This window comes from Poecilia formosa, unplaced genomic scaffold, assembly GCF_000485575.1.
Source record: "Poecilia formosa unplaced genomic scaffold, Poecilia_formosa-5.1.2 Scaffold344, whole genome shotgun sequence".
Lineage (NCBI taxonomy): Eukaryota > Metazoa > Chordata > Actinopteri > Cyprinodontiformes > Poeciliidae > Poecilia > Poecilia formosa.
Window position 1 is genome coordinate 240,777 of NW_006800283.1, and position 22,286 is coordinate 263,062.

General features: G+C 41.3%; 2 protein-coding genes and 1 long non-coding RNA gene across 25 annotated transcripts in view; 2 read left to right on the forward strand and 1 right to left on the reverse strand.

Moving 5' to 3' along the window:
- cacna1ab (calcium channel, voltage-dependent, P/Q type, alpha 1A subunit, b) overlaps window positions 1-7,653 on the forward strand; it is a 138,958-nt gene extending 131,305 nt beyond the window's left edge. For 22 of the 23 annotated variants that reach the window (XM_016661809.1, XM_016661807.1, XM_016661815.1 and 19 more), the window contains one exon: window positions 1,026-7,653. In XM_016661809.1, coding sequence (XP_016517295.1) covers window positions 1,026-1,751 — 726 coding nt within the window. In that variant the 3' untranslated portion in view covers window positions 1,752-7,653. The remainder of the gene's footprint in view (window positions 1-1,025) is intronic. The other variant, XM_016661827.1, reaches the window with a different exon arrangement.
- A 3,194-nt stretch (window positions 7,654-10,847) lies between these two features.
- Window positions 10,848-11,961, forward strand: LOC107833204 (uncharacterized). Its single transcript, XR_001658913.1, has 2 exons — window positions 10,848-11,725; window positions 11,761-11,961. It is a non-coding gene; the product is annotated as an uncharacterized LOC107833204 (long non-coding RNA).
- An 8,303-nt stretch (window positions 11,962-20,264) lies between these two features.
- Window positions 20,265-21,823, reverse strand: ier2b (immediate early response 2b). Its single transcript, XM_007574094.2, has one exon. The coding sequence runs from the start codon at window positions 21,613-21,615 to the stop codon at window positions 21,070-21,072; it is 546 nt and encodes a 181-aa protein (XP_007574156.1). The 5' UTR covers window positions 21,616-21,823; the 3' UTR covers window positions 20,265-21,069.
- Between the last annotated feature and the right edge of the window lie 463 nt (window positions 21,824-22,286).

Sequence of the window (22,286 nt, forward strand, 5' to 3'; positions counted from 1 at the left end):
CAAACCCTTTGAGCAACATGTTTACCTCCTCGCCTGTGATGGCGCTGCACCAAGAACCACTGAAGGATACAACAACCTCTGAAGAAGACACTTTTTCCTTCAAACCAAAATTTAGTGGCAAGAGATTTTAGCAGTTGGAGGATTTCTCTTTTGTCTTTGGGAAAAATCCACAAGCTATTTCTCCTGCTGGTTTTAGACACGTGCGTTTCTTCATGTTGTATTTACCCAGAATGCCTAGCACAATAGTCCACTCCTGCTTTTGCAGCGGTCTCTGGTCCACTTGCATCCATATATGCATTCATACTGCACTGGAGTTCACTTAAACTGAACCTAGACGTTTAGGCGGACCGGAGTTGGCTTTTTTTGGTCACACCTTCCCAAACAAACTGGACCGTCCAGGCAAATGAACCAGAGTTTGATTAAAGCAGACTAAACAGGGCTGGTGTGAAGTTGGATAAAATACTTAAACTTTAGGAATGTAACACCACATTCTGGTTGTACACTGCGATTGACTGCGATTGACTCTCTGTGCAAGTTCATAACGCAGCTTATTTTGAAGCTGCGTTATGAACTGTTCACTTAAATTCCTGCCCCTAAATCCAAGATTCCCAGTTGTTCCATAATCCAGGTTCAAAAATGTCTTGCAACACAAAGACTGTTTTGGTTGGACAGGAGAAATCAGTCCACAGAACTTACCCATGTTTTCTCCGTAGATGATCATCAGTGTAAGAGTTAACAGTTCTTTCCATGACCCTAATTATGGATTTCAATTCATGTGTTATGTTTTTTAAATTATTTTTGTTCTTCTTTATTTCTTTGTCCTCTTTTCTGCAATCTGATGTTGTTTATTGCCTTCAATTTGTTGCTTCATTTACGTCTTAACAAATTTTCTATCTATTTTAATCTTATTTATCTCAGTCTAATCCAATCTACCTGTTTTTATCTCTCTGTATCCATTGCTGTTTTCTACTCTGGTCTTGTTGCTGTGGTGTGTTTTGATTTTCCTTGTTTACATTTTGCTGTAGGGCAGTAGTTCGGTAAGCGGCAGCCCGGTCCCCTCCACCTCGGGGACCAGCACTCCACGGAGAGGCCGCCGCCAGCTGCCACAGACTCCTGCCGTCCCGCGCCCGCACGTCACCTATTCCCCCGCCGTCCGAAAGCCCCTCTATGGCCCCCCGGGCCCGGGTCGATTGCGCTCCCCTTCCCCTCGACACTTCTCTCCGCCAGACCACGACCGGGGCTACCACCACCGGCCCCCGTCACGCCACGCCTCCCCGCACCACGGCGGCTCCTCGTCCAGGCACGGCTCACCACGCTCGCCTCGGCACCAGTCGCCTCACTCGCCGCTCCACGGGTCACCTCGGTCTCCGCACCGGAACCGCTGGAGCGGCCCCCCGCCGGGGGACAGCCTGGAGGGTGACGGGCCCTTCTACGAGAGGGATTACGAGTACGAGCGGCATCATGAGCCTCCCGCCTACGAGCAGAGCCTCTCCCATGGCAACCCTCATCCGCACGGTGGAAACCCTCACCCACACCCACGCTCACCAAGGACTGCTCGTCACGGGCCCCCGCCGCCCCCTCACCCGCATCCACGTAGGGTTCCTAATGGCTACCGCTCATCCTCACCTTCCCCGCATAGGAGGGGACCACCAGGGGCGCCACACCCTCACCACAGGCCTCCCCATGCCAGAGGGCCCCGCAAGGGCCTACATGAACCTTACAGTGAGACGGACGAGGATGACTGGTGCTAACGACGGCATGAGATGCAGACAGCAGAAGATGATAAGAACCATCACCTCCAGTGCTCTGGCACATATGTAAACTTTGAACAATGTGACGGTAAAGTTTCGGAGAGCCCCTCTGCTCCCCCTTTAAACTCTAAAAAAAAAAACGATGCAAGGGTGGAGGTAGAGGGGCAGTGGTGCTGCTCGGAGCCTTTTACACATTTTGCAGAAAAATCAAATCTTTGACAAAGCAGTGCGTGGTTATGCTAATCTCGAGAAAGTACGGAGAACTTAGTAGGCAAGGCCAGGGCACAGGTTGACCTCTGCCTCTCAGAACTAGAGTTCTCACAACCAGCCTTTACCTGCGAGGTCTAGGCTAAAAGGGGAAAGAGAGTCGAGGGAACAGAGGTCCAAGGAGGAGCATGAGGTTCTAAAACAATGTGACGGGATCATTTCAAGGCCTAACAGGCACTTTGCTCGGACTGGCACCCGACTGCTTAGGTGAGCGCAAGCTCTCACTGGCCGGACTCCTTCAGAAAACAGAAAATAAGCTGAAGTGAGGAGTACACCCTGCTTAGACTCTGCTCTAAAACAGACACGTTTAGGGAGAAAAAAATGATGTAATAAAAAGCCAGGATCCCCCCCACTAACCCTTACATGCCAAGCTATGCCTCCAGAAAATGAAACTTGAACAATGAAGAAGACGGTGAAACTTTACATGACAGTGACAATAAAAAAAAACTAAATAAATAAATAAAGGGAGTACTTTTACTTTATCTTTATGATCTCTCTGTGTCCAAGGCAACAGAACCTAGGAAGCTCCACCTATACTGCAAAACCCAGCCAATCACAGCGCTGGCTGATGATATTCGATGAGTTTTATCATCTCTGTTTACTGTTACGGACTCACTTGATGGGGGATGGAACTGCTGTGACATCACTTCCTGTCCAAACGGCGGTGGATGCAAAGCCCAACGTGGGCTTCACTTCCTGGAAAAGACGCAGCGGGAGGACGGGCCCAGGTTACTGGAGAAGGGGACTGGTCACTCTGTCAATCCTTTCCCTGACCAACCCAGCATACAGAGAAACGGGGACCTGACAGGAAATGACATCACAGATATTGGCGGGTGGTAAGAAGACAGGAAAGGAGGGATGGGGGGAAAAAAAGAAAAACCAGACTAATTTCTTCAGTATTTCTTCTGTCGATTACTTCTTCTTGTTCTTCTTCGGACATTCGGAGCTTGGTTCTTCTGTTGCATTCGCTCAGCCTCCTTTGATCTTTTCAAAAATCGGTGGAAACCTGCATGATTGATATAATCCATACTAGAAAGGAAATCTAAGCGGTGCGGGCGGGAGTGGGACCAGGGGGGCTTTATAGGAAACTTTAACTTTTAGGTTCACAGAAGAAGTTATCTTCTTTTCAGACTCTCTCTCTCTCACACACTTTTTTTTTTGTCTGACTCAAAAGTCATTTTTTTAAAGATTTGTTGTGTTTTTTAACCTGAAGCAGACTTTAACAGATTGACAGGTTTTTCACTTGTCTCAGTTTTCTGTTGAAAACTCAGCTTCCGCAAAACCTGGCAAAGAGACGAGCAAAAGAAAGTAAAACGTTTACAGGGTCATGCTGGTGTCCTGTCTTTTAAGAAACACACACTTTTGAGAGGGAGAGAGAGAGAGAGAGAGAGAGCAGACAGAAGGAAACTTCTACAACACTTAAGTTGCTATTGTTGATAACAGAAATTAATAATGATTTAATTTCATCAATGTCAATGCAAATGAGTGACAATGATGATACTGGTGACGATTGACTGAATGTTAGAACCGTTGATGTAGACTTGCTGTCATGTTGATTGGAGTTCAGATATGCCGTGTTCATCTATTTTTATTTTTTTTCCATCCCTTATGTTGGTATCCCGTGCTTAGTGATGTCTACCGGGTTCCCGATAATCTTCGTGCAATATTTTTATTTTTGGGAAATGATGGTTTTATGAACATTCACTCGGCAGAGTTGCGTGTTGTAACACAGCTCTAAGCGAAGATGCATTCTCTCTCCAGGATAGTGGAGGGCGGAGGTCAGGGGAGCCTCAGTACCTGTCCTGCAGCAACCCGTAAGGTCTCATCAAGCCAACCCAAAGATCAGTAATGTTTAGACTGAAGGAGTACAACACATTGAGAATGTGAAAGCTGATTTTACATGTTTCTTCTTCTTCTAGGGTTGACATCGTCCGACTTATTGCCAAAAAAAAATCTATGAATCTCAAATCCTTTTTTGTTTGTTTGTTTTAGCTCTATAGTTTAACTGTGGGGTTAGTTGCCAGCACTGAAAGCACAGCATTGGTGGTACAGGGTTGGCGTCAGTCAGTGTTTGAGATGGTGTTTTGGCCACTAGAGGGCAGTAATCGGCACCCATTTTTCCTCTTCTACTGGACGGTGACTTTTTGGCCACATCCTGATCTCTCACCGTCCTGCAGTCGACTTTCCACTTTCTATAAAAGTTGTAATAAACATGAATCCGATTCTTCGTCAGGAAACACTGATATGCCCTGAGAGCTGCCATATCTTTTCATTCGTCATTCCATTTTCCCCCTTGCCCTTCCTTCCCTTTCCGTGAAGATACCCGGCCCAGTTCAGTAACTTTGTAGCACATCGGAATCTTTCGCTGCCAAAACAAAAAACATACAAAAAATGCTTTAACAACCAACTTGTTTTTTCTCATCTAGCTTTTTGTCAATTCATTTGCTGTTCTGTTCGTTTAGCTTTTCAAAGACCAACATTACAGAAGAGAAATACCTTGGAATAACATTTTAACCCCTTATGTTACGAGGAATGACAGTTATTGAATGATCAATAATTCTAGACTAAAAGAATAGAGCATAGATAGACTTAGTTTATTACCTGAAGATGAATATAGATGTAATGTTCTAGATGTAGTTATAGATAAAACACAAAGTATAAATAGAGTTGCAGATGTTTATTTATTTTGCGTACTAATGCTACTTTTTTCACGCAAATTGCAGAAATCAGAGACAAACCGCAGCACAGACACATTTTGACTCTATGCAGACCTTATTTACATCTCCAGAGGGGAACTTGCAGCCCCCAGCGCTGCAAAAACAAATCCATTAAACAGGAATCGGCACATAAGAGATGACATAAAGACCGACACCACGTTTTCACCTCGTCACGCTACGTCGCATCCACAGTGAGGTTTACTTTTCACGTACATCTGTTGCTGCTTCTGTTTTTTCCCGTGGCGGATCCGTTCTCCCTGTTTCTTGAAGTTTGTTGCCTCCGGGACGTGATTTTTTTTAAGCATAGCATGGTGAATCGGACTGGGGACTGGGCTTATGTTTTGTCAGTTCAGTGGAAGCAAAGGGGTGCTTACCATAAAACCTTCTGTCCTCACCATCCAAGAAGTTACAGCAGGTGAGGATTGTTCTCCAAAGCCCCCTACAGAGCCACAGTGCCTTCTGTATCTGAGTCACATTCATCACCCCCCATGAGCCCCGCACCGCCTGCCTCCCCAGTCACAGTTGCTCTCGTCAGTAACCCCTCGCCCCCTCCTTGTGTAGTCGACGTGATCAATCATGCTACGCCTTAAGATCAAATCTCACCAGCTCCCATGCTAACATTTAAAACGGGGAGTGTGACGATTTTGAGACTGGGCCACGTCAGGAAGCAAGTCAAGAGACTAGGCTAGATGCACATTCAGAATGGGCTGAACTATTTAATATCTCCCATTCAGGCACTCAGTTTTGTAACAGCTACCAAAAAAAGAAAAGAAAAATAAAACCCTCACAGCTTCAATCTGAGCCTTGCGGTTTTTGACTTTTGAAGACTCAACGGCCATCGTCTCCAGATCCCGCTAGCTGGCTAGCCCCTTTGGCTTCGGCATGGCTCCAGTTTATGTCCATCCCGCAGTTGTCCTGTGTACAGTTTCCTGATGATGTACTTAGAGGTTTACAGAGGTGCGAAGCTGTTTGCTTACTTCTCAGGTCCCTCTAGAGCTAGGTAGCTAGTTAGACCACGTAGGGAAGAAACCGCTATAGAACAGGCAGCTCCCGGTTTGAGTTATTGTATGGTTTTTACTTGGCATGGTATCTTGTTGTTGATCTCACCCCGCTCCTTTCACCACAAGTACATCATAACACACTTCAAGCTCTTACATTTCCATCTAAAGCCTGCAGAAGTGCTGCTGAAACGACACAACTTTTCATTTTGGCTCCACTTGCTCGTCCGGAATTGTAACAGCAGATCCCAAAAGGCACACACACAACATTGCCCTTGTGTGAAAGCATACTGTGTGTATGAGCTTTTTCCAAAATACTTATCCCATTAGTTTGGAAAAAGGCAAACATCTAGTATTTTTTGTCAATTTTTTTTAGTATCTAATTGCTTTATGAAACAGTTTAGGGGGGAATGCAAGGTTGTTCTTTTTTCATCACCTGTCTTTATGTCTGCTTTCTGTCACTCTTTACTGTTAATATCTAAGTAATCTTTCTTTTTTCATTTCTTCTTCCCCATGGGATGAAGGGAAAATTAACAAGCGTACCACCCATCCGCTCAGTCGGCTGTGAAATTGTGTCAGTGGGTCATTTGTAAGGTAATGTGTTGACAAAAACACAAAAAGGGCTCTCTTTTAAAAAAAATAATAATAATAAAAACTACACAGTGGGGATTAATGTACAGTAGTGCTGCCAAAAGTTGTGTTTATGTAGCTAAAGCCACGCTGAGGTCTCCCCTTTGTACAGCACTATATGTGTGTGCATGCGTGTGTGTGTGTAGGGAGGCGGGACATTGGAGCGGGGGCCAAAACAGGACAAGTGGCTGATGTTGTAGGGGTCGGGGGGCGAACTGTTTCGGGTGGAGGGTGGCTGCTTCTGGTGGAAGCAGCAGCAGAACTTTCAGTGATGTTGATACACAATTTCACAATGGCACCAGACCACTTTTTAAGCTCACGCTCAAGCCGCCATTTTTCCACCATCATCTGATCTTCATCTGTTTCTGCTTTGAGAGGGGCGGGGCTACGGCTGTGACAGGGAGACGTTTTACTCTGTGACTGTGTGTGTGCGTGTGTGTGTGTGCATGTGTGTGTGAGTCGACATGTGTTCGCTATGGTCACGTTTGCTAAGGCTGAAACTGTTTCATCAAGTTACATTCTCTCTTCACACTAACGCAGACATCGAAAAAACAAAGTAAAAAAAAATCTGAGATCCTTTTTGTGAAAAAAAACAAGCTTTAATATGGACTAGATATATAGAATGATGTAGAAACCCACCTTGCGCTGGTAATACACCAATATTGGAGGATTTGATGGGAGTTTTCTCTTTCTTCCCACTGTCACCATTAAACTTTAAAATAGAAACTCAAGCCATTACTGACTGAAATTAGTCTTTTAAGCCAATTTTCTTACATTTTCTTCTAGAAAAATAAATCCTAGACTTAGATGGAAAAAGTGGGTGTGAAACATCCCTAAAGAATTAATGTGTGATTGGTACAAAATGTGCATGACGGGAAAGAGTTGTGTACAAAGCGACCAAAATCACAGGTTCCGAAACTGCAAGTTGACGAGATGAACAGCAGTTTCATTAGCTTATAGCACTGCTTCTGAATGAGCCCCAGCTTGAATGTACTGCACTTGTATTAGGATTTTTTATTTTTAAACTAAATGCCAATACAGAAAGGTTTTCGGAAATAACGAAAAGACTTTAGTTTTTAATTAAAAATTCAGAGCAGATCTCATCTGATTCACCAAAGCTAAGCTAACATTGGTGCTTTAGCTGAAAAGTTAAAGCAGTTTTTCACTGCCTTAGCTGTGCCCAGGGTTGGATGTACCGTATTTGTATTACATTGTTTCTTTTTTTATTATTATTTTTGAACTAGTTGCCAACTCAAATTCAATGCCAATACACGTTTTTTCAGGAATAATGAAAAAAGCGTTAATTTTAAGCTAGATAGTCACAGCAGATCTGATCTGATTCACCAATGCTAAGCTAACATTTTTGGAGGGGATTTTCTATAGCGTAGCATGGCTTTAGCTGTGCCCTGGATTGAAAGTGTTTGTTTTTTTTTATTTTATTTTTTTTATTAAATATGAATACAACAATGTTTTTTTATTTACGAATAATGAAAAAAATAAATCTTAATCTTAAGCTGAATACTCAGCAGCTAAAATGTGGGGATTTTTATCTATTGCCTGAACTACACTTTTTTTTCCTATCAAAAATTGCGTTAAAATATAACCAAAAGTTTATAAAGCATATTTTAACATTGAAAATACACATAAATTCTTCCCCCACAAATACAAAATTTTAACTTAACTTGTAATGATACAGTTTAGAAAGTAAGCAACTTTTCACCCCTATCCAGGGAAATGTGTCAGCTGTTTAACTTTTTAATTTATTTGATTAATGGCCTAACTGATTAGATGTTTCAGCTCTTGTTGTGTGAGTGTTGTGTGACAATCCATTCATTATCATGCGTGTGTAAGTGTGTCGTCACACCATCAGCTGCAGAAGGTAACCCTCAGTGCCTTACACTGGACAGGACATGATGACTCTCTCCACTCGTGGTTGTTACTGCATCATCATCTCCTCTGTTTCTCACCCTTACTCATTCCCACCCTGGATGGGTAAGAACTGTGTGGTTATATGTGTGAGTGTGTGAGTGTGTGTTTGTTTGTAGTACCTTGTGGGGACCATTTTCCTGACACTACGTTGTGGGGACCCACTGCGTTGTGGGGACCTAAGCCTGGTCCCCACAAGGGGAAATGCTGTTTTTGTGTCAAGGGTCAGATTTAGGTCTAAGGTGTGAATTGAGTTTTGGTTAGGGTTAGAATAAGGGTAAGGTTTAGGCTGTAGAAATGAATGGAAGTCAATGGAAAGTCCCCACAAAGATAGCCACGCAAACGTGTGTGTGTGTTGGTAGATGTTTGAAAGAGTGAACTGTGGGGGAGTTGGTTGATAATCTTGTGTTGTGTTACTCATCTTCTCACCATGTCTCATGTCATCAGATGTGCATTTTGGCTCTGTAATTTATGTGTAGATATTCCATAAAGTTTCTGGAAAAACTCTACTGTGTTCATCGTCAGTAATTCTGTTCTGCTGTCTTATTTTCCTCATTCCCACTCCTTACACATTCTTCATGTTGTACCATTTGTGAACACTAGGTAGCAGGATTACACTTTTTTTTATTCCATCATCATCAGTGAGACATAGAAGACTGAGTGAGTTAATGCTTTTCTGTGTGGGTGTGAACCTGTGAGGGTTTGTCTGTCTGCAACATGACTGTGTGTTTCTTGCACTTTATGGAGCCAAAAAATGCTTTAGAACTGATAAATATGGGCATTGGTTTATTTACCTTTATTTTTGGGCTCTAGCATTCAGAAATTATTCTATTTTTTTTTTTTTAAATTGTAAATTCAAATTTTTTGTTTTGAGAATTTCTTCAGCTATATGTAGCAGGCATTTTTATCATTATTATTTATTTATTTATTGCAAATTGCCTTGCACTTATTGAAATAAAAGCCTAGTCCACACGTAGCTGGAAATGTAGGAAAATGAATAATTTTTTGTGTTCTGGCCTTTCATCCAATAAAAATCTGTTTAATATCAAAAAATATGTATAAAAACTCCAACTAAAATGGAGATTTGAGAAAACTTCCTATTTGTTTTTGCGCGTGTACATGGGGTAAACAGACATTTACGTCTACGACAAATAATACGCCAAAATATCCACATATAGCATACAATTCCCAATCAACTTTGTCTTGTGTTTTCTTATCTTTATATTCTAATACGCTATTTAAAAGTAGTTCAACATACACATCCATCCAACTTCCTGCCCCCATGTTAAATTCCCAACAGGTTGTTTTTGAAGCAATCTGATTGGCTGATGTAGGCTTTAGCTTTGCGCTACACTGCCCCCTATGTGTTTGCCATGTTAAAACAACGCTCACGTTTGGATTTGAGCATGTTTGTGTGGATGAAAACTTTTCTGAAACCGATCCCATGTGTACGATATTTGTTTGAACAACATGAGATATTCAATTTTTAATAGAGATCCAGCTACATGTGTACAAGGCCTTAAGGTTAATACTTCTAATCTGATCTCTGAAGCAACAAGTTTGGCTGCATAAACTTTACACGGACGTTCACAGTGTCTCCTTCTGCCGCCTCCGCATCTCTGAAGAGCCCTCTCTCCATTTCCATTTCTCTCTCTACGTCTTTCATCCTTAATCTCATCTTCTCCGTTTGTTTCCACAAGCTCACCCGAGACAAGTTGCTTCAAGGGATTTTATCCTCAGCATTTCATTCTCAAAGATGCCGCAGGCAGATCTATAAAAAAAAAAAAGAAAAGAAAATACCTGAAAGTTCCAAATGTTTTTAACAACAGATCATATTTATTTGTTTTCCTGTTTGTGAAACTATCAGACTTAACATGTTTTGTCTACCAATATTTTAGATGAACTGAGGAATAAACTTTTTAAACAAAATAGTTTAAGATAGTCAAAATCCACCAAAAATGATGCTAAGCTAGAAAAAAAAGTGAAAATCTTCCAGAGGAAATTGTTCAAAACATACAAATTTTGAGAGAGGATTAAATAACAAAGGCTTCAGGCGAACAGTTTCCTACAAATTGTCGAACATTTCAAAGGACTCAATCACAAAGTAGTGTTTCTTGTGCAGAGATGCAGCGGGAGGAACTCCCTGAAGCAATTGTGAAGCATCCATCTCATTTTAAAGCATACCATCCAACACTCGAGCCAGTAGAAACCGAACCAGTGCCACACTAGAAAAACCATACACGATTCATTCAGCAAGTCAGGGGGGTGTGACGGGGAAAGAAAAATACGAGCATACATGGCAATTTATGATAAAAGAGAAGTATTTAATTACAGATTTGCATGTGCAATGTGCATGCCACTATGTGGGATTAACAAATCAACTTCAGGAACTAACAAAAAAAACTGAAATTAAATATAAAGAAAAAAAGGATATATATATATATATATATATATATATATATATATATATATATATATATGATAGATAGATATAGATAGATAGATAAATGTTTTTAAGAGCAATGTGTTTCTTTTTCTTCTATTTTTAAAAACAAAAAATGTGAAAAACCTTTGCAAAAAAAAGAACAAAAATATATAATTAAAAAAAACAATGACAAAAAATGGAAATGATTTTGGTGATGAAATCAAAGAATGTTTGTTATATTTGCCAGTTCTTTCACTGGGAGTGGTGGGGTAAACCGTGGGCAACAAAGTTAGATAAGACTTTAACTAACCTTAGGAGGGGGGTGGGGAAAAAAGAACAGAGGACTTTAAATAGCAGAACAATGCATACATAGCTTTTCTTTGATGAGAAACAATTCCCTTTGAGAGTAAAGAGTTGCCTGAACCTGAATCTGGTGATGTTATTCCCATTTATTCTGGCTATGAAGTCCCTTCTTTTTCTCCCTTTCTCTGACCATCTCTTTCTCTTCCTCGGTTTCTTTCTCTATCCTGCTGTTTCTAAAAGTGCATTTTGTAATTTAAAACTGAATTCTTCCTAAAGAACCAGAATAAACCAGAGAGAATGCATTATACCCACCCTTCAGTCTGCTTCTTTTGTCCAACCTCTGAAAAATTCTTTACACTTTTAGGATCGGACATGACAGCATTTTCGTGATTTTGCCAGCAGTCTTCACAGATTTCTAGAAGACTTGAGCAGCTGTTATTGTTGTTCATTATGAAGAAATTGGGTTTTTCATAATTTCATGAGCTAATTTTAGCTGCTGCTAAACATTTAGAGGGCATTCTAAACGCTTTGGACTGGACAATAAACTGAACTTTACATATTTGAGCTTTTGTACACTTTCTCCTTTTCAACTGTGCCCAACCATGTTAATTATAGTGTAGTTATGTTCATCTCTATACCCAAAGTTAAGGAATATAGAAATAGATAAGACACCAACAGTTCCAAATATTTTAGTATATCATACCAAATGTTTGCCTTTCTGCATAACACAATGAGCAGTCGAGAAAAAAGTAGTGATAGCTCAAGACTCCACCTTAAATATGAGCTCATAAGGTGGAGATTTATAGGGCAATTTGTCCTTTGAGGAGAAAGAAAATGTTTCATGCCATGAGAGCAGGAGCTTGAAGAACTAATGAACCGGCACCTTACCAGGGGAATTAAAAAGCGTATGTGATTAACCCAGACTTCTGCAGATTTAAGATGAGGAAAAACTCCAATTCAAACGCCTAAATTCTGCCAGAGTAGAGATAAGTATAAATTCTGCTTCTCCTCTTAGCTGTCAGTATTACTTTAATTTATTTGATTTTGATTTGATTTATTGTCAATGTACAGTAAAATGTACAACAGAATTAGTTGTACAGCTGTTCTTATGGCATTTTTAAACAGTCAAAACATGTAAGACTGGTGTGATCTGGGGGAAAAAGTCTCTGGATGATCAGGAGCTGAAGATTTCAAGGAGCTGCTCTTCATTTAGCCTGTTGATGGTGGATCCAGCGTTTGTGACGAGTCGGAGCAACAAGAGCAGGTTCTGGAGGGGTGGTTCACCAGCATCCTCCGCAGAACTCCCTGGCCTCGTCGTTTCTGTTAATGTTGTTCAAAACACTGACGATTCTCTCCGAGTCCAACCATAATCCACATGTATCCTGGTGGTCCTGACATGACCGCCGGATGAAACGAGTCACTCATCACATCAACATGACATCAGTGTCCCATCTCAGTAACAGAAGTTTTAGAAGATGCAAATGTAAAAATTTTTGCAAAGAAATTGACTCTGCCTCCTGTTTTTCTCTGCCTCTGTGTTTTGCGCTACGTCACTGTTGAGAATAGTCTGGATGAATGCATCTCACCTGCACATTGATGTGCGGCCTTCTACACGTTCCTCTCGGGTCTCATGTCTGTGGCGTCCCCTCCCCATTCCTACTTTATTCATCGACCCCCCTTCTTTTAATAATTACTGAATCAATATGTCCTCCTCCTGTTCTGTGTGCGTTCTGCCGCTGACCTGTCCGCTCCGCACCCACTCAAACATACACTCCACCCACACTGAGAGCACGAAAACACGCAAGCGTGTTCAATTTGATTTGGCTGAAAAGATAAAATTATCTGAGTTTGAAGGTCACTAAAAGCATTACCTCGAGCCATTAGACTGCCCACGGTACCATTCACACACACACACACACACACACACACACCATCAGATGTTTCATGAGCCCCGTCCTTCTGCAGCTCAGTCCTAAAATAGTCTCCCCCTACATTTTCAGCCGCCTGTCGGCATCAGTGCATCACTTCCTGTCTGTGCCAGCTCCACAGCGGCCACACACAGTCAAATACACTCCCACATGGACATCAACATCATCGTTTACATTCATAGCAAGTTAATCTTCCATCGAAAGAAAATATCAAACGTTTCACAAACACCATTCTCACGTATTATCTCCAAATAATTAAGCAAGGACAACAATAGTGGCAACTTCCTGTCCTTCCTTCCTTCCCCAGATAAACACACAAGTCATTGATACAACTTCAGCAGAAGATTACTTCATAATCATTGAATCTCAAAATAAGGTCAAGGTCATTCACAAAAAGTCTTTTAGATTTGCATTTTCCTGACAAAATGTGATTTTGTCAGGACAATGACAGTTTTAACTCAGTGATGTTACTAAGGTAAAATTCATGCAAACTGAATGTAAGTTAATTTAAACACTAAAAGGTTAAGACATAAACCTAGCTTGCCAAGCTTCATTAGTGTATATGAATTTTCCTGTTAAACCAACATCACAGGTACGAGACCCAATATATACTGTATATAGGCATTGGTACAAAATTTCACAATGCTACTCAAACGTTGCAGCAGCAACGCAGAAAAACACTTGATCTCATGCTGCACTATGCAGATGCTCTGTCTGCATTGGTGAAGATTTAAGGTGTTTTCATCACCTTCTTTTCAACTCAGTAAGATGTGAAATACAACTGGGAGTGGAGTGATGACTCAGTCCCCAGTCAGCTATGCTGGAAAGTCTCTTGGTAAGCATCATGTGTTTCATTTACTTTCATGTAAAGCTACAGGAATGTGTTTTGGTTTCATTGTTCAACTTTAGTGAAGCAAATTATCAAGGAGTGTATCGCTTTTGTTTTTATAAATATTCCTTTCCAAGCAAATATGGAAACCCCTCTGCTATCTAATTTGAGCCTCCGTGCACCAAATCACTTTTTTCACAATACCGATCACTTTTTTCACTCCCAATACCGATATCTGAGGTTCAACATCGGCCGATACCGATACGATACACAGAAGCAGCTCTGAATTGACTTAATATGTTTCTGGTTTTTTTAAATGCAGGCATAAATATGCTGAATTATAAATTTGTTTGCTAACTCTGCACCACAACAGCGCACTTAAATACATCAGTATCTTCACAAGCTTGGTCAAGTACATAAAAACAGCACAACTTTAATTTGTTCAGTCAGTGTAAATAGGAGTATAACAGTCAATATAAAATAAGTAATAAGCTGAAACTGACCAAAACAACAGGTTGACTACCGTGGTCAAACATGTAAAAAAAACTTTCTAATGGTTTAGAAAGTGCAATTATGAGTTTAATTAGAATTAGACTCAATAGATTGGGCTCATTGTTACCAACTCCTGATTTAGGCTTTTTTATATATATATATTGGGACCGATACAGATATTAATACGGAGTTGTGCATCTCTAGTAGGAATCAGAATTCACCCAATAAAACCCGTACTTTAGGCTCAACCTTCAATAGCTCATGACAGCACTTAACTTTTTAATTAGCATAGTTGAAAGTTTTTAAATGCTCTTTTTATAGTATTGAAATACATTTAGAGTAAATTTCACATTTGTTTCATTTTAGATAATTGGTAGCAAACATACATCACTTGATTGATATGAAATATGATTCTTGATTTTATTGGGGATTCTCATGTATTTTAACTGAAAATATATATTTTTTTTATTCTAATAGAATTTGAAATCCAGAGGAATAGAGTGCTACTTTTAATGTTTATTGAAATAAAAACAGCCAGGAAATTCAAATAGATTCATTTTGAGCAGCTGCTTCTCTAAGGATAACTCTGCTACAATGTTATTCTAACTATACAGCAATTTGTAAACATTTGCCACAACAGACACAATTTTAAGATAAACTCATAAATAATTTTGATTCTGAACAAATAACCACGGTAGGATATGTTATGACCTCATGGTTTGTGCTCCTATATGCTACCTTTTAATATGCATCATTTGTTTACATATTAATGCCTCTTTCAAAAAAAAAAAAGGGTTTGTTGCATAAGATTGGCGGTCTAATGCAGCGATAAAATGTGTCTGCACCTACGCACATCTGCACCCAGCTCTTCTGTTCGTCACGCTGTTTATCTGCCTCCATCGCAGGCAGGACCTCGGCGGTGGATGGATGAATGCATGCATCCTGTGACATTTCCGGTCCTGTTCTTTTTTTAGCTCCGAAGCTGTCAGAGTTCCACGTCACTGCGACTGTCTGGCCTCTGCACTCTGCATCTTAATCATGCCGCCCTCCCCCAGCCTCTCTTTTGCAGGATCTGGGCAGGGAATTTGTTGCTGGAAACGCAGCAAGAATTGAGGAGAAGAATATTTTTCCTATGCATGGGGATGTTGGAGGGTTGTTTTTTTCCCCTATGTATATATTTGTAATAATCCAGAAAATTAGAAATGAACAAAAGGGATAGTAAAATGTGCATTGTGAATTTTTATTAGAACCTTGAATTTTGAATATGTTTTTGCAACAATTGTTATATTGTGCAACATAATTCCACAGTATGAATGAAAAGCTTACAGAGATCGGTCATACTTTTTGTCTCTCTAGAGGAAATCGTTTTTCTTTTTTTTTTTACTGCATCTTTACAAACAGATTGTTCACTTAAAATGTCTCCAATGTCCTGAGATGCTTGTACATTATGAGATTGCTAATGTTGCATCACCTGTGTGCATGTACTTAATCTTTGTCAGCATATGTGGAATTACCTGTAGCTACAATCTGTTGCCAAGAAAATGCATTGTTGGCTCCAAAACTACAATTTCCAGCTATTTTATGGTTTTGCAGACCTAAAGCTGCTTTCACAAAACATTTCCGTTATAAATGCTGGAAGCCGCCTCTAATCATCGCCTAACAATGTGTGAATCACAAAGGGAGGTGAAATTATTCCGCTCAGTTGTGAGCATTCAGACATGAAGATGGCAGTGCAGGATGTAGCACTGATGTTAGGGCATCCTGTAAAATTTGTGTTGGAAGTTTCTCCATATCATTCTCTTCAGGTGTGGAACCTCGGCTATTAAGAAACAATTGCTTACTGAAGGCATGGCCTGGACCCCCCCCGGGGAAGGGGTCCCTGCAACGCCCAACGGGGGGAGGCCCCTGAGAAGACCCAGGACACGCTGGAGGGACTATGTCTCTCGGCTGGACTGGGAACGCCTTAGGATTCCCCCTGAGGATCTGGAACAAGTGGCTGGGAGAGGGAAGTCTGGACCTCCCTTCTTAGGCTGCTGACCCCGCAAACCGACCCCAGATAAAGCGGAAGAAGATGGACAGACGGATGGATGGATGAGGTGTGGACTCTTTGAAGTTTTAAATATTAAACAAATTGCTAACGTTTGACGTATTTAGTGTGCTAGTTTGGTACTATGAAGCTAACTAATTGCCTGCACTGTAAACAACAATCCTCCACCAGGAAGAGAGAAGTGCAGAGCCAAACGAGGAGACTGGAAGTGTGACCAACGTGGACTGATCAGCCAAGCTAATGGCGGACATACTTAAAGTAGAAATCTTGTCGATGGTTGAGCGGTCGCACTAACCATCTCATCGAGACATCACTCCTTGGCTTCAAGGAAGGGCCTATTGGTTCTCAGTTTGTACTCTTTAAACTTTTATACATTTCATCACATCGACACCACCAACCTTTGTGACATATCAGTAAAGAAACAAACAGAAAAACAGTACATGATTTTGAGACAAAAAGGAGATTTCGACCTTCAATGGAAATCTACATTTTTTTGTATTCAGTCTCAGTCCAACATTTATAGAACCACCTTTTTCTATAAATACACCTTCCACACCTAGAGGCAGTTTTGCCCATTCGTCATCGCAAGACAGCTCAAACTTAGTCAGACTGGAAGGACAGCATCTGAAGACAAAAACTATTCAAGCTTCTCAATTGGATTTAGGTCAGTCCAAGTCTTTTGGGGCCTCTACTAGGTCACCTGAACATTGCCCTGTATTTACTTTTTGGTTGAACAGTGTTCAATGAGACAATTTAGAACCTAACTCTACTTAAAAACTCCTTAACCTCCTGACTACCATTAGTTCATTTTTGTCCTCTGTAGAGGACATTTCTAAACTTGAATATCTCCCACCCCCTGCATTCTATTGAATTAATTCCTTTTGGTATCTGGAGAGGACATTTAGGGCTTTTCAATGATACCACATGTGAACGGGTGGGACTTTTGTACATACCTTTTTCTAATTCATAAAAATGGCGTTCAGCAGTAATAACACATTTTATGGGAAGAGACAAAGTAAGTGCATAAAACCTTTTATTACCTTACAAAGACTGTGGGATTAAAAAAAATGGTAATTGGACAATATTTTTTTTCCCTGGTAGTCAGGAGGCTATAACGTTATCCCTAACCTTATTGCTGCTTTCTTGGTCTTCATTCTGCTTTTTATCCCCAAATGTTCTCTGAGAAACTTCTGAGGCCTTCACAGAAGAGCAACATTCATACAGAATTACACACAGTTGGTGTCTAATTATCAATTCCACGGCCTACAAATGCAATTGGGTGTTTTGGGTTTTATTTCCGGGTGAGAGTTTTTACATATTTATTTATTTTTAAATCTATAAACCATGCAACCTTTTCTGACCACTTTATAATAGTGTGCTGCTTTCTGTTTGTCTGTGACATGTAAACCAAATAAAATATGCTCAACGTTTGTGGGTGTGACAGAACAAAATGTGAAAAGATCCAAAAGGGACAAACGCTTTCGTCAGACACTGTAACTATTTGAATATGTAGGCAGAAATAGTCTGCAGTTCTTCTGTATCCATTCAAAATAAATGTGTATTGAATATTTGCACACCCCTGAAAAAAAACAATCACACTAGCTTGTTAAAGCCTAAAGCAGATGAGAAGTTTTTTTGTTACTAGGAGCTGCAGCAGTAAGAAGTGTACAATTACCAAGCCAGGTAGCACATAATAGAGAGAGGAAAGTGACAAATTGGTCTGTGAAGTGTTTTACTATGATTGCTTGAGGAAGACTAGTTATAACACATGCAGAGAACACACGAGAGAGGCTTTTTGCTGAAGCATCCTGAGATGGAGAGATGGAAGAAAAAAATAACAAATCCCCATCATCTTTCCTGCAAGGAACATTTTCACCTCCATTTATGAGCTGGTCATTCCATTAAACCAGAGGGAGACGCTGAACTCGTCCACAGTGGGCCTCTTTTCAAAACATGCGTAATGACGTTTGATTGGATGGAACTCCTTCGCCTTCCAGGGACATGTTGTTTTCTGAACACTGTGTACCACTTCTGCCGAGTCTGGCCACGAATGACTTGGAGCTGTGAGACGAGCAGCTCCCCAAGGAGCAGTTGAGGCAAATCGATTTGCCAAATCGATGTGAACATTGTGCATCCGAGGGTTCCTGGCGACTGAATGCAAGAGCGCTTCAAACAGGATGGGGCTTGTAGGTTTTATGGTTTCATGAAAAATGTGGGAGGGAGGGTGACTAACACCAGCGACTTTTATCCTCTTAATTCCTCTGTGATGAAGAATGTGACTGTTTGGATGATGTAGAGCGTGCGTTTGTGACTAACCGTGACTGTTCAGGGCCAGGACTACGCCTCGGTTTTTCTCACATTTTCTTTGTTTTTTTTTTCTTCTTCTCCTCACTTTAGTAACACAGGTCACAATAATCTAGTCCTTAAGCCAATCTTGTTGTTTTGACGATTTTTCCTTTTTTGATCGGCAGACTGACAAATGCCATCGTGTTCACTGCAGCTTGAAGGGGGATTTCGATGGATTTCAAAAGCAAACATCGCAGGGCAGAGCGCCCAGATGGTTTGACCCAGATCCCGGACTTTGTTTTTGAAATGCTTTAGCCAGTGAGTGATAAAGCTGGAAGATTTACGTAAACAACATCTGTGTAGGCATAGATTTATCAAAACAGAAGTGATTTTCAATCAGTCTTTCTCATTGATGGGATTCAAAGGAAAATCTGAGGAGTTGAAGATATCAGAACATTTCTATCATTTCTTCATGTTTTATGTTGTATTGATTGTATCTGGTTTTATTGTGTTTTGAATTGAGTGTTTAATTAGCTTTGTCATTTATTTTTATGATCTCTTTTATCTTAGTTATTGCAGATGTTCAGCACTTTGTTTCAACTGTGGCTGCTGTTGAAGCTCCACAGCTGAAATAAAATGGATGACGACACTCTTATAATTATACAGCTGGGAAAATGCCAACTTCTTCTCCATAAATATATTTCGAACACGGTTATTGACTCTATATTTTTGACAAACTCCAGAAAATCAACACACATAAGCAAATAATAAACAAAGTCCATAAATTAATGAATGTGATCAAATTGAATGGTACAGGGAATAAGTCATACAGGAAAAAATGACAAGAAAGCAAAGAGTTGAAAAGTATAAGCACTCAGTGCTAAATAATGTTAGCTTAGCTCTAACTATAAAAAATGTTTATCTATCTAGGTATTTTGTAAATTTCAATAAGCTTTTACAATATCCACCAACTTTAATTACGCTATATCACAAATTACCTAACTTACATACAGCTTTTGTATCTTCGCTTAAACGTAGGCTGTTTGTGATTTGGTGCTAATTTCATTTTTTTAATCGCTGCCTTAAAAGCATGCAGACAAAAAACGTATATTTCCTGCGCTAATGACGATAACCTGAGTAACCAGGCCAACCAGACCGACGCCATAATTACCATCCATGAGTTTCAGGGTGTAGACTCAAGGCGGTAGGCAGGAAGTCGATGATGAAGATAGCCTCGGGCTGTAAACACCACCTGCTAGCTTTATGGCTCTTTTTTCCCCCAGCAGTGGCGTTTGGTCCACAAGCTGTTCTGACGGTACGTTGCATAACTTTAATACCTCCCCCGCCCCCTCCTCTCTCTCGCTCTCTCTCTTAACCCTGTAATAAATCAGGGTGAGATCATACTGGGAAGGAAGGATGTGATTCCGAATTCCTTCCTAATCCACAGGAAACGACACACCGAGGGAAGCTGTTTGCCAGAGGAAGTCTTTTTGTAAGCAGGAGATTAACAGTACCGATTCATTCCTGGTGCCGAGTCGTGCCAGCCTCCACCCTCTAATAAAGGATTAACCCTGTGAGCTGTGCGGCCTCACAAAATGTGGAACACGAAATCTCACAGCCCCTCCATCTAATCGTTTTGAGATTAAATGAAGACATCGAGACGACTGACGATTAGTCTTTCGACAAGTTTATTACAAAACATAAACATTGATTTCATCACATAATTATGAAGCAGCTTGACATGTGAGGTCATGACATTTCACGGGTCAGACATGAACAAGTATCACAGTAAAAAAAAAAAAAAACAATGTCCAAACGGGGTCATGTTTTTAAAGTCCGACGTGCACGAGCCCGTTTGTTAAAGCACCATATGAATGCAGGATGTAGGACAGTCCAGCAGCAGTAGTATTGATTTCACAAAGTCCACAAGAGCAGCTGAATGTGCCTCGGCTGTCCCACTTCCTCTTTCAGTGTTCGCGTTGGGTTTCCCGTCATGAAGGCAGGGGAAAAAATTCCCTGAAATTCAGGTCAGGTCTCTGAGTTTCTGCACGGGTCGACCTGTGGTCAAAGGCTCACCACTTCTGCTTCTTCTGATGAGCACCCTGCTGCTGCTGCTGATTCACAAACACACGGTCTGACTCAGCAGCTGCCACTTGTTTTGGAGTCATTAAACTGAAGATGAGTCATAGGGAAACAAGAGGCATCGCAAACCACAACTTCCCCCCTTCAGTTTCTTCCTCAAACTTTCCAGCCCTCTGGTCTCCTTCCTCGTTTTCTTTCTCCGTCTTTCTTCGGGGCTTTTACCTGCCCCGACAGGCACACCGAGTTTGGCCGACAACTCCTTCCGTGGCACCTGTAATTCCTTTGTCCCGGGACTGCTGATGTAGGTCAGCTCGGAGTTGACAATCACTCCATTTCAAACAGTCCAACAAGAGGCTATTTTGTCTCTTTCTTTCAGAAAGCAGCATGTTCAGAAGGCAGGTATGACTTGATTCAGAGACAAAGTGGCCAGGGACTCTCCAGCCCTGACGCGACAGCTGGCCAACGGAGCCGCATACCTTTCCTCCCCGGGCTCTAGCCTCGCCCTCTTGCTGGGAAGGAAGTCGGGCGCCGCCGACGCTTTGCCCCGGCGTTTCCTGGACTGCCTCGCCGGGCTCAGGTTCTCTTTTTCTTCGGTAGTGTCAAAATCATAGTCTTCCACCTTGCTGTCCGACTCCTCTGTGACAGTCTCCGAGGAGTTTCTGTCCGACAGGGGCTCCGGCTGAGGCTCCGGCAGCACCGGGCTGGAGCTGGTGTCCATCGGCTCCTCCGGAGCCGACAGCCCTCCGCTCGGCGCCTCGCTCTCCCGGGAGGAGTGGTAGATGTCCCGGGCAGACTTCATGACCAAGGACAACAGGAGGCTCCGGTGAAGTCTCAGTCCCCCTCTCTGAGTCCGAGAGGCGTACAGCTTACTTATCGACACGGCCAGTATCCGCCTGGCTTCGATGTTGACTTCCATTGCTGTTGTGGCACTCATTGTTTTTTTTTTTTGTTTTTGTTTTTTAATACGCGTAATTACGCACGGTTTGACACTTGTATCAAAGGCAGTGAAGATTGTTTTGCCTCTAAATATCACTTCAATTCTCAGTTTCTAATCTATATCAGAGTTCGATCTTCAGTTGTTCACCAATCGGTCTTCTGTTGTGCTCGGAGAAATGAGAGTACGCGAGTAGTAGGGCGGCGTTTTATTAAGTCTATGACGTAAAGTGGACTTCATTCCTCAGTTAGTGACAAGCAGGCGCCTCCCACACCTGCTGTGGCTACACCCCCCAGGCGCACACAAACATACGCATACATACACACACACCAACTCAGACACACCATCTGTTCCGTCTGACGATTTTCTCTCACACTTAATCTGTGTCATTATTTAGATTTTTTTCTTTTCTTTTTTTGCTAGAGGTGACTAATTTAATTAAATTCGGTGAGGTTGCATTATCAGCAATCTTTCTCTTCCTTCTTCATTTCCTTCCTTCGCGATTTTATTTAAGAGATGATGCAGATACAGCTTTTGAGACCTATGAATTGAGAAGATATTATATTATATTATATTATATTATATTATATTATATTGACTTCTATACACGCATATAGAAAGTTACTGTATTGCCTAATTCATTTCTTCTAATACACATTTAACCTCAGTCC

Excerpts from the sequence above, each read along its gene's own strand:
- ier2b (XM_007574094.2), bottom strand. The coding sequence starts at position 21,615 with ATGAGTGCCACAACAGCAATGGAAGTCAACATCGAAGCCAGGCGGATA.